Source organism: Myotis daubentonii, chromosome 21 (assembly GCF_963259705.1).
Source record: "Myotis daubentonii chromosome 21, mMyoDau2.1, whole genome shotgun sequence".
In the NCBI taxonomy this organism is placed as follows: domain Eukaryota; kingdom Metazoa; phylum Chordata; class Mammalia; order Chiroptera; family Vespertilionidae; genus Myotis; species Myotis daubentonii.
Window position 1 is genome coordinate 3,070,517 of NC_081860.1, and position 13,041 is coordinate 3,083,557.

At 43.3% G+C, this 13,041-nt stretch overlaps 1 protein-coding gene across 8 annotated transcripts in view; it reads right to left on the reverse strand.

Annotated features, from left to right (window-relative positions):
• Window positions 1-880: 880 nt before the first annotated feature.
• Window positions 881-13,041, reverse strand: part of LOC132222885 (zinc finger protein OZF-like) — a 782,465-nt gene continuing 770,304 nt past the window's right edge. For 5 of the 8 annotated variants that reach the window (XM_059678239.1, XM_059678232.1, XM_059678233.1 and 2 more), the window contains 2 exons: window positions 12,817-12,940; window positions 881-5,128 (listed from right to left, as the gene is read on the reverse strand). In XM_059678239.1, the coding sequence (XP_059534222.1) occupies window positions 3,561-5,128; window positions 12,817-12,937 (1,689 nt within the window). In that variant the 5' untranslated portion in view covers window positions 12,938-12,940 and the 3' untranslated portion in view covers window positions 881-3,560. The other 3 variants (XM_059678236.1, XM_059678238.1, XM_059678237.1) reach the window with 3 other exon arrangements.

Sequence of the window (13,041 nt, forward strand, 5' to 3'; positions counted from 1 at the left end):
AGGATTAACAACAACAAAAAATACATTTGTATTCAATTATATTTGAACTTTTAAAAAATGTCTAAAATGGGCAACTTCCCATTATTTTACTGTTTGATTAAGAATGTTCTTGAGCAAATTTGTTGCTACTGTATCAGTATGTTAAAAAAAATAAATATAATGATGCGCTACTGAAATGAGGTCTATGTTCAGTGCCATCATTCTGGCAGTTTGAACCTGGAGACAATGAGAGTATTTACACCAGGGAAATTAACAAATACTACAAACCTATACTTCCCTTAATGTATTACTGAATGCTTAGACTTAAAAAAAGAGTGGTGGGAAATGTAAACAATGCAGATTCAACATATATGGCACAAGTTGGTTTAAATTGAACACAGGATAAAAATTGAGAAAAACAATTTTCCTCCCAGTATTCAATACCTATGGTTCCATATGGCAAAGGAGTCACTCGAGTCATTGAGGAATTACTGAAATTCAAACATATGTCTTAGATGCTGCACAGTCCTTCTTCTGGTTAAAATAATAAATTTATTTAAACAATATAAAAAAAGATTCTGAGCTGATATTTTAACAAAGAAAATACAGTTTAAATAAATGTATGAAATAAACCCTCATCATAAAAATTACTTAGAATAATTGGATTTAAAATGAAATAGAGTTAACAATATATTCATTTCAGGGGCTACTATTTAAAACAGTTAACCATTGCATGTGCTGGCAGGGCTGCAGAAAAACTGGAATTTTTATATACTGTGGGCTAGTGGAAAGGCAAAAGCAATCTCTATTTTGGGTCACAGTTCTGCGTATTTTAAATGTAAAACATTCAACTACACTGCAACAATTTGAGAAGTAAAACATGTCTATATAGAGAACTGAACACAAATATTCCCAGCAGATTTATTTATAAAACCTTGAAATAACCAAAATCACAGATCAATAGATCCAATAGTACTCAGCAATAAAAAAAAATCAAGTACTAGTATTCACATAAGCATTACTGTTGAATCTCAAAATAATTGTGTAGAATGGAGGAAACCAGTATTTGTTAAACAATATACACCAAACAGTGCCTATAAAACTATGAACAATATGAACTATTCTATTCTAAAGGAAGGGAAATCAATGACTGCATGGAGCACTGAGAAAGGCACAAAAAAGAGATTATAAAAGGGCTGGAGGAAAATACAGGATGTGGCAAAAGTAGGCTTAGAGTTGTTGGTATGGAAAATAATACAATAATTAATAAATGATGATACAAGAATAAACTTTTCCCCGGCCAGTGTCCTCAGCTGGTTGGGTGTCATCCCAGTCACTGAAAGGTCTCTGGTTTGATTCCAGGTCTGTGCACATCCCAAATGGGTCCCCAGTAGGGGGCCTGCAGGAGACAGCAGATTTATGTTTACCTCTCTCTTACCCTTTCTCCCCCCACCCCCAAAATGAATAAAAGTATTTTCTAAATTATTTTTAAAAAAGAATAATCTCTCTGTTTGCAGTACTTTCAACTGTAAGCCTATTTTTGCCCCATCCTGTGTATGAGGTACAGGTGAATTTATTTCACATTTAACAGTTTCACGATTTTATTTCTATTTCAAGGCTCACCAAATAGTACACATCAGAAAAGTACACTTCGTTGCATGTCAATTCTTATTTCCTGGGAGAAACAGCCTTGCCTCAGTGGCAGCAAATATTGGCAAGCAGTGAAGACTCTTGCCATGGGAATCAACAGGAATGCTGACTGCTTACAAAAGACATACCTTGGAACTGATTATAGGATTACTAGAGGCCCAGGGCATGAAATTCATGCACGGGTAAAATCCCTAGGCCTGGCCGGCAATCAGAGCCAATCGGGGCCTTCTGGCTGCCGGATGGGGCCTTCCTTCCTTCCACACTGCCCTGATGGTCAGCACATGTCATAGCGAGCCATAGAATACCCTGTCTCCTGTGCAAATCCCTGAGAGGACAATTTGCATATTAGATTATATATATATCCTTTCACTAGCTTTGAGTTCTTGCTTGTCAAGCAACAACCTTGAGGTGCATACCCTAGAGGGGCCAGCAGAATTCATAGCACCTTTATATTTTTTTGTGTGCCAGTGATTTCAGCTACAGGAAAGTTACGGAGGTCCTCAGAATGTCCTAAAAGATGATACAAGCCACAGGCCCTGGAATAATTATGGGTTAATGTCCAGAAGAGATACTTTTCATCTCGTTCAACTGCAGTCTCTTCCATGATTATGAAAAGAAGTGTTTCTGTCCCTATTAGTTCCACCTCAGAGATTCACAACAAATGAAAACAGCCTATGAAATTTCATACATAATGGCACATGACCTTTCTGGAGCACGTATAGAATAGTTCTCTAAACATCGCTGAAACTTATGTAATACAAACTTTAATGCATATTGTTTGTACAAGCACAACAAAGGCTTCCTCTTCAGGGTGACCAGTGATCTCACCAATAAAAGAGGCACCTAATTTCAAATTAAAACCACAAAGTCATGTACACTTTCTTTTACAGCCTTGGGAAGCAATACAAAATAAGCCAATATTGGACAATAGTGATTTTCTGTCATGCTGTGCCTTCCAAAGCACGGAAAGTTTGGGACCCTAACATATCCATTTACCTTTCCACGCTGACAGATCACAACTTTCCTTTCAAATCATCCCAGGCAGTGAATAGAACCAACAAACTAAAGGTACAAAAGAAAAAGAAAAAACATTTACAAAAACATAAATGGGAGCAGAGGACAGCAAGTAATTTGCAAGCTAGTGAATTAGAATGGAAACAATTCATCACAACATAATGTAAAAACCACAGTGTCCCTGACAGAGGCAGCACTTCTTAATTAAGGACGGGTGCTCTGGATGAACCCTGGGTCAGTTCCAATCCCTAGCCAAAGATAAAAGAATGAAGGTCCTGTTAAGAGCTCAGAAAAATCTTAATTTCCTCCAGCACAAGTGAGAACACAAAATTCATGTCCCCTAAGCACACAGGTGTTGTGACCGATGCACGTTTTTCATGTGGTAGAGGTGAAATTGTTCAGCCACAAATACTCGCAGTGACATCAATGGGATATTAGGTCTGGGCAGGTTGACAAATGCAGATCCTTCAAGTCTCAGTTGTACCTGAAGCTTATGAGGAAACTAGCATAGTACAGTAGGTCCTTGGGTTATGTCGGAGATCTGTTCTTACAGTGTGATGTACCCACCTACATAAGTACCTACATCACTCACATGGAGCACACACACAGCAGTAATTAAGTGAAACAGTAAAAAAAAAAAGATAACAATTCTTGACCTTTACTTGTGGTAAATAAATAATAGAAAACATAAAGCACATATGTACATACATCAAAACAACAGAACTTTTTTTTTTTATAAATACTGTAAATGGGAGATGGTGACGTAACCATGAAATGACGTACATTGAGTCTGACGTAACCTGAGGACTGCCTGTATATCTTTCTAAAAAAGGAGCTTATATTCAGTAAATGGGTCCCAAAGTATCTCCTTCAGTATTGCCATTCTGAGTGAGAAAGATAAAATATGATCTGGGTATTTAAGCCTTTTCTCCAGTGTGAACTCTCAGATGTCTAATCAGGCTATGTTTCTGGCTAAAATATTTCTTACATAAACTACACTCAAAGGGTTTTTCTCCAGTGTGAACTCTGTGGTGTTGAATGAGGTTAGAGCTTTGACTGAATGACTTCCCGCAATCACTACATTGATATGGCTTTTCTCCAGTGTGAACTCTCTGATGCTCAGTGAGACTACAGAACTGCATGAAAGACTTCCCACAATCACTACACACATATGGTTTTTCTCCTGTATGAACTCTGTGGTGCTTAATGAGGGCAGAGCTCTGACTAAAGGACTTCCCACAATCACTACACTCATATGGCTTTTCTCCAGTGTGAACTCTGTGGTGTTTTAGGAGGTTAGAGCTATGACTGAAGGACTTTCCACATTCACTACATTGATATGGCTTTTCCCCCATATGAATTCTCTGGTGCTCAGTGAGAGCAAAGATTTGCCTGAAAGACTTTCCACAATCACTACACTCATATGGCTTTTCTCCAGTGTGAACTCTGTGGTGTTTAATGAGGGTAGAGATCAGACTGAAGGACTTCCCACAATCACTACACTCATATGGCTTTTCTCCAGTATGAACTCTGTGGTGTTTAATGAGGGAACAGTTCTGACTGAAGGATTTCCCACAATCACTGCACTCATATGGCTTTTCTCCGGTGTGAACTCTGTGGTGTTGAATGAGGTTAGAGTTTTGACTGAAGGATTTCCCACAATCACTACATTGATATGTCTTTTCTCCAGTGTGAACTCTCTTCTGGTTAAAGAGGTAATTACTGCACCTAAGTGATTTCCCACATTCACTAAATTCAAAAGATTGTTCTCCAGTATGAACTCTATGATGTTTAGTGAGGGAAGATCTTTGATGGAAGAGCTTCCCACAATCAGTACACTCATAGGACATAATTCCAGTGTGAACTCGCTGATGTTGAGTGAGGTTAATGATACATCTAAAAACTTTCCCACATTTGTTACACTCATATTTCACTTCACCGGAGCAGACACCCTGATGTTGAACAAATTTATGTCTGTGGCTTGCAGCACTTTCATGTTTGTTCCACTGGTGATGACTTTTTACATTGTGAAATTTCTGTGAAATCTCATTGCCCCTGTGAGGCTCCTCAGTGTTAAGAGATGCCTGGGGCTGCAACAACCCTGAGCTGGCTGGCCAGTCTTTCCCAGCCTCCCTAGTGGTTGAAGGCACCCCTGACAAGTAGAAGCTGCACCTGGTCACAAACAAGTCCCTGTCCATAGCTTCTTTCCAGAACTTCTCTCCACTGGTATCCCTCTGTTGCTGGTGATGGTTTGCATTGGAACAGAAGTTTCTCACACAGGTGTCACTGAAGAAGGCTTTCTGCTCAAAGTATGCTGCTTGTGACTCAGTCAGTTGAATATCTTTTAAAACTGAGAAACACTGCTTACAGAGGTGGGTCTTCAGGGTTGGTGGCACTGTCTTAGAAGCCATGAATTTTGACTCCACTTGTACAGAAACACTCGCATCAGAACATTCCTCCTCCTCTTCTGTTTTATGCCAACAACCTGCAAAGAGAAAAATGGTGAGGAAATCAGTTGACTGTAGCGACAGGGGGAAGACCCATTACAAAAGTGTGCTGCTCATATTCCTTGGCTTCATGCAACTGGATGAAAATAAAAGATTTGCAGGAAGGATTTACAAGATGAAGCTATGAAGTTCTGGGCTGCTCAAGTTCAAAAACAAGGAGGACCTCAAACAAAATATGATACATATGTGACAAGTGCCACATGGAACAGAAGAGGTATCACAAAGTCATTCTTTTGCCAACAGAATTCAGTAGGGCTTGTTTGCTGGTGACATGGGTAAGTTGTGCAGAATGTTGGTTACAGAGGGAGTGAGGATTGTGGCCAGCAGGATGGCTGTGAGGGAGTAAAAGGGAAGTGTGTGGATATATGAGGGCAGTTAGATCTCCAGGAGTCTCAGGAGTCTGAAGACTGGGCTCCCCTAGAAGGGGAACCCCTACTACTGCTGCAAGCACTCCTGGGAAGCCAACTCTGGCTCAGAAACCATGCCATCTGGAAGGGGACAGCTGCTAAGACTAGGAGCCTATCCCTACTACCACTGAGACTGGCCTCAAACACCAAACACCACCTGGGACCCTATAGCCACTCTATCCAAAGACCTGCTATCTCAGCTGCAGACGCACAAACACCAGGACTGCAGCTTTCCTGGCCACAGGCTCCTGTGAGTCCCAGAGTGTGCAACGCTCTCACCAACTCACCACTTCAGCCACGGCCCCCTCACGTCCCAGCGCCTGGATTCTCTGGTGATTCTCAGGTGTGCGACCCTCCCACCAAGCCCTCCACTTCAGCCATAGGCCCCTCAGGACTCTGTGCCTGGACCTTTCAGTAAGAGCAAAAATGGGGAGACAAAGTAACAAACCCAAATGAAAGAAAAGGAGAAATTGCTAGAAAAGGAACTAAATAAAACAGGGGCATGCAATACGTCAGAAAAAGATTTCATAGTAAGAGCCATACAGTTCATAAAATGGATGGATGAGAAAACCAACAACTTATGTAAGAATCAAAAGGAAATCAAGAATGATATAACTACAATAAAAAACACAATGGAAACTTTCAACATTAGATTAGAAGAAGCGGAGGATTGAATTAGTGAGTTGGAAGAAAGGCCAGAAAAACACACCCAATCTGAGCAGCAATTGGATAAAAATATTAGAAAGCAAGAGAAGAGCCTAAGGGAGCTTTGGGACAACAGGAAACAAAGTAACATATGTATAATAGGAGTGCCAAAAGGACAAGAGAGGAGCAAGGATTAGAAAGCATATTTGAAGAAATAATAACAGAAGACTCCAAATTTGGGATGGAAAAGTCACACAAGCACAGAGAGTTCCAAACAACATGAACCCAAAAGCCACACACCAAGACATGTCAAAATTACAATGGCAAATGTTACCAACAAAGAGAGAATCTTAAAGGCTGTCAGAGAGAGAGAGAGACAAAGAGTTACCTACAAAGGATCTCAAACTAGATTATCAAATGATTTCTCAACAGAAATACATCAGGCTAGAAGGGAATGGAATGAAGGGAAATAAGGAGCTTCACAGACAAAAAAAAAAAAGCTAAGGGAGTTTATTACCAACAAGCCAGCAATGCAAAAAATGCTAAAGGGATTGTCGTAAAAAGAAAAAATAGAAAGGGAAGAAGAAATACAGGCATAAAGAATAAAAATGGCTACAAACATGTACCTATCAATAATAACCTTAAACATAAACATAAATGGACTAAATGCTCCAATCCAAAGACACAGAGTGGCTGAATGGATAAGAAAACATGACCCATATATATGTTGTCTACAAGAGATCAACCTCAGAACAAAGGATTCACATAGACTAAAAGTGAAGGGTTGGAAAAATACCTTTCAGGCAAATGGAAATGAAATAGGAAGCTGGGATAGCAATACTTATATCTGACAAAATAGACCTCAAAGTGAAGGCCATAACAAGAAATAAGGAAGGCTACTTCATAATACTAAAGACATCCATACAGAGGATATAACTTTGGTAAACATATATGCACCCAATGCAGGAGCACCCAAATCCATAAAAAAACTTCTGGAAGCTATCAAGAGAGAGATCGATGCCAATACAACCATAGTAGGGGACTTTAATACCCCATTGACATCACTGGATAAATCCTCTAGACAAAAAATGAGCAAAGAAATGGCAATCCTAAATGACTCACTAGATCACCTGGACTTAATTGACATCTTTAGATCATTTCACTCCAAAGCTACAGAAAATACATTCTTCTCAAGTGCACATGGGACATTTTCAAAGATAGGCCACATACTGGGACACAGGCAAAGTCTCTTCAAATTCAAGAAGATTGATATCATATCAATCATCTTTTCAGATCATAATGGCATAATATTAGAAATAAACTACAATAAAACCAATTTAAAAATTCAAACATGTAGAAGCTATACAGCATGTTATTAAACAATGACTGGGTTACCAAAGAGATCAAAGAAGAAATAAAAAACATCCTGAAAATAAATGACAATGAAAACACAACAATTCAAAATCTACGGGACACAGTGAAAGCATTCCTGACAGGGAAGTTCATACATAGCATTACAGGCCTAGTTCAAAAAACAAGAAAAGCTGGTAATAAGTTATATAACTCTAAAACTTGAAGAATTAGAAAGAGAGCAACAAAAAAAGCTCAGAGTGAACAGAAGGAAGGAAATAATAAAGATTAGAGTGAAATTAAACGACATAGAGAACAACAACAAAAAAATACAAAAGATCAATAAAACCAAGAGCTGGTTCTTTGAAAGGATAAACAAGATTGACAAACCTCTAGCCAGCTTCACCAAGAAGCAAACAGAGGATCCAGATTAAAAAAAAAAAAATCAGAAATGAAAGAGGCAAAATAACAACAGAACCCACAGAAATACAAAGGATTGTTAAAAAAAACATTATGGACAACTCTATTCCAACAAACTTGTCAACCAAGAAGAAATGGACATATTCCTCAAAGTGGATAAAAGGCTTAAACGTAAGATGGAATATCATAAAAATCTTAGAAGAATCCATATGCAGCAAAATATCAGACATATGTCACAGCAATATCTTTACCAAAACAGCCTCTAGGGCAATGGAAACGAAGGAGAAAATAAACAAATGGGACTACATCAAAATAAAAAGCTTCTGCACAGCAAAAGAAACCATAAAAAAAAACAAGAAAGCCCACTGCATGGGAGAACATATTTGCCAATGTTAACTCCAATAAGAATTTAATCTCCAACATAGATTAAATATAACTTAACATATAACTTAACAAAAGGAAGATAAACAATCGAATCAAAAATGGGCAAAAGACTTAAATAGACACTTTTTGAAAGTGTACATATAGAAGGCCAAGAGACATATGAAAACATGCTCAAAGTCACTAATCATCCAAGAGATGCAAATCAAAATGACAATGAGATACCATCTCACACCTTTAAGAATGGCTATCTTCAACAAATCAACAAATGACAAGGCTGAGGAGGATGTGGGGGAAAAGGAACCCTCGTGCGCTGCTGGTGGGAATGCAGACTGGTGCTGCAACTGTGGAAAACAGTATGGAGTTTCCTCAGAAAGTTTAAAATGGAGCTCCCATTTGACCCTGTGATCCCACTTCTAGGAATATATCCCAAGAAATCAGAAACACCAATCAGAGAGGACATATGCACAACTATGTTCATAGCAGCACAATCCACAATAGCTAATATTTGGTAATAGCCTAAGGGCCCATCAGCAGATGAGTGGATTAAAAAACTGTGGTACATCTACAAAATGGAATACTACACTGTTATAAAAAAAGAAAGACCTATTACCATTTACAACAGCATGGGTGGACATGGAGAGCAATATGCAAAACGATATAAGCCAGTTGGAGAAAGAAAAATATCACATGATCTGACTCATTTGTGGAATATAATGAAAAACATAAAATTGATGAACAAAAATAGATCCAGAGATAGAGAAGCATTGAACAGACCTTCAAACCTCAGAGGGAAGGCAGGGGGAGGGGAGGACTAAGAGATCAACCAAAGGACTTGTATACTTGCATTTAAGCATAACCAATGGACACAGACACTAGGGGTTGAAGGCATGTACTGGGTGGTGGGAGTGGCCAGGGAGAGGTCAATGGAGGTAAAAGGAGACACATATAATATTTTATGTAATATTTTAAACAATAAAGAATTTTTAAAAAGAATGTTAGTTACATCTTATTTCAAGTATCCTATCTAATAAAAGTGAAACATGGTAATTAGCGTACGACTGCTACCCTTCCCATTGGCTAATCAGGGCGATATGCAAATTAACTGCCAGCCAAGATGGTGGCCGGCAGCCAGGCAGCTTAAACTGAACATGAGGCTTGCTTGCTTCAGTGACGGAGGAAACCAACATTCCCCGCCTGCCTTGCTGGCCTTTGAGCCTGCAGTTTGAAACATTGTAACAAATATAGAAGCTAAACAAAACCCCAGAAACCAGCTTTCAGTGAGCTGGGATCTCAGAGCTGGAGTTGATACAGAGTTTCGATTATAGAACCTAAACAAACCAGATACCTGCTTTCAGCAGCTGAGGCCTCAGAGCTGGAGCCAGGCTAAAGCTGGCCCAGAATAAAAAAAAGAAAAAGAAAAAAAGGAGCAGTTGGGAGCTTCAGTCCCAGCTTAAAAACAGCCCTCAGCCCCTCATCCAGACTGGCCAGGCACCCCAGTGGGGACCCCCACCCTGAAGGGTGTGTGACCAGCTGCAAACAGCCATCATCCCCTCACCCAGGCTGGCCAGGCACCCCAGTGGGGACCCTCACCCTGATCCAGGACACCCTTCAGGGCAAACCAGCCAGCCCCCACCCATGCACCAGGCCTCTATTCTATATAGTAAAAGGGTAATACGCCTCCCAGCACCGGGATCAGCAGAGCCGCGAGGCCTCCCAGCACTGGGATCAGCGTGACAGGGGGCAGCGCCCAAACCCCCTGATCGCCCTGTGGCTCTGTGTGTGACAGGGGGCAGGGCCACAACCTCCCTATCGGTCCTACTCTGTTCCTGACAGGGGAAGGCACCCCAACCCCCTGATCGGCCCTGCTCTGTGCCTGATAGGGGGGAGCTCCCCAACCCCCGATTGCCCTGCGGCTCTGTGTGTGACAGGGTGCGGCACCCCAACCCCCCCTCGCCGCCCCCCCCCGCATGGGCCCTGCTCTGTGTGTGACGGGGTAGAGCCATAACCTCCCCATCGGCCCTGCCCTGAGTGTGAGAGTGGTGGCGCCCCAACCCCCTGCTCAGCCCTGCTCTGTGGGTGATAGAGGGTGGCGCCCCAACCCCCCCCCCCCCCCCACGGGCCCTGCTCTGTGTGTGATGGGGTAGAGCCATCACGTCCCCATCGGCCCTGCCCTGAGTGTGACAGTGGCGGCGCCCCAACCCCCTGATGGGCCCTGCTCTGTGCCTGACAGGGGGGAGCTCCCCAACCCCCTGATTGGCCCTGCTCTGTGCGTGACAGGGGGTGGCGCCGCAACCTCCCCATCGACCCTGCTTTGAGTGTGACAGGGGGCGGTGCCCCAACCCCCCAATCCGCCCTGCTCTGTGCATGACAGGGGGCGGCGCCCCAACTCCCCAATCCGCCCTGCTCTGAGCCCGACCAGGGGCTGCACCTAGGGAGCAGGCCTAAGCCAGCAGGTCGTTATCTCCCAAGGGGTCCCAGACTGCGAGAGGGCACAGGCCGGGCTGAGGGACCCCCCCTTGCCCCCAAGTGCACAAATTTTTGTGCACCGGGCCTCTAGTCCTATATAATAAAAGCCCAGGCGTCACAACCAGAATGACCGATCAACCAGTCGCTATGAGGTGCAGTGACCATCTCTCAGTCCCTCCCTGCAGCCTGCAGGCTTCCATTGCTGGATGGCCACCATGGAACCACGGGGAACTGGGCTGGGTGGCAGCAGAGTAGGACCGGGAACTGGCGAGCCGGCGGAAGGCAGACCTCTTGGTCCTTCCCCCTCGGTCGAGAGGCTCCGATTGATTGATCCTAAGTTTCTTCCGAAAGGAACGTGGTGCCTCCACTGCACAGCCTCCTGGGATGCGGACTAACCACTGTGAGATGCTATGGAGTGGAGACTTCAATAAGGACTTCAGCGCCTGCAGCGACCCTCAGCCTTCACTGCGGGGAGGTGGACGGAGAAATCAGCTTCAAAGCAGAAACACCCTCCTCAGGAATAATCCGCCTCCTCCCTATTCCACAGCCACTGCCATGTCTGCAAGAAGCTGCGCATGCTCCTCCCTGTGGGATGGGCGGGGCCAGAGCTTGAGCTGAGCAGTTCTGCAATGGAGGAGGGGCCGAGCCAGGCCGCTGGGCCAGTACAGGGATGAAGGGTAGGAGGGCGGGGCAGGAGCAAGGGGGCAGCCCTGGTTCCCTGCACCTCCTCCCACAGGCATAGCCCTTCCTGGTTGAGTTTCCCACGTCATTGTTAGGGTTTTGGCTGGTGACGCCAGCTATGGAAGGATTCACAAGGGAGAGAAGAGACAGGTACAGAGAGAGGGCGTTTATTTTACTTATTTAAAGGGAGCGAAGGGCCAGGTGTCTTTTGATGGCACAAGGCACCTGAGGCAGAGAGGGCTGTTCCTTTAATCGCTGGATGGTGAATGAGGAACCGGGGTGGGTGGCAGCGGCAGGGGCTGGACTGGGGACTGGCAGCGGCGGGGCTAGGCCTAGGGGCCGTACCCGTGCATGATTTCGTGTGCTGGGCTTCTAGTAATTCAATAAATGGATAGGTTTATATATTTATATAAATAAATATATACGCACCTCATAACACATGTGGAGGTCAATGTTGAAGAATACTGCAGAGAAAGACTTGCAGGGGGACACGTGTTGCAAAAAGACCACAAAAGTGAAGTAGACAAAAGTCAGAAAGTCAAAGATGAAATGACAAGTCAGCAACATGTCAAAGATGGGAAAGAAAAGGTAGAAATGAGCTGTCGCCAGTGGCACTTGCAACTAAACACTGTGGGAAATGAGCAGGTCCCTTGTATGATCTGAACACAGCCCTTATGTCATACTTTTCCCAGTTGCCACTCAACAGAGCAAGGCCTCTTTTGAGATCATCCTGTATGTTCATACTGTGAAAAAAAGAGTGTTCTTCCTGCGCTTTCTACTGTTCAAGTGCGTAAAACCTAAATATTCTGAGTATTAATGAAAGACAACGGAGGTGGGAAGCCAGAGCAACTCAGCATGCAATAGTATTCAGGGCAGAGAATATTACAAACAATGGAAGGAGAGTCTCACAAGAATGCCCATGGTTCATGTAAGTAAAGACCATACCAGGAACAGGCAGGCACCAATGACCTTTAGCTGGAGGAAGGGTGCAGAAGTGGATGCCATGGACCTGGACAGAGTCACCCTCCCAGGAAGAGGAAATTAAGCTGGATTCTATGAAGCTATCTACAAGACTCATGACTTCCACACACTTCCTGCACTCTCTGAGGCAATGGGTGCTAGGGGTGCTTGGTGAGTCCATTGCTCAGGGCTCTCCACACAGCTCAGCACATGCATTCATAGCACATATTATAAGAAAGTGGGGAAAATTGGCAGAGCCGATGGTTTGGCTGTGGGAGAGAGAAAGTTGCATCTGGAGAATAAAGGAAGAGAGGCCATCACCTCAGGACAGTAGGAGAATGTGCAAATCTTACCTACAGATGATACAAGTGCAAAAACTTCCAGCATCACATCGCAGTATAGATGTCTCTGATCCTCATCAAGGAGCCCCCACTCCTCCTGAGAGAAGGCAATGGCCACGTCCTCAAAGTTCATATCCTGTCATAATGGGGACAGTACAGCCCATGATCAGCATCTCTCCAATTATTTTGTTTGTCACACTCCCCACCCTCCACATCTCTCCCTCTACTACCTTCATC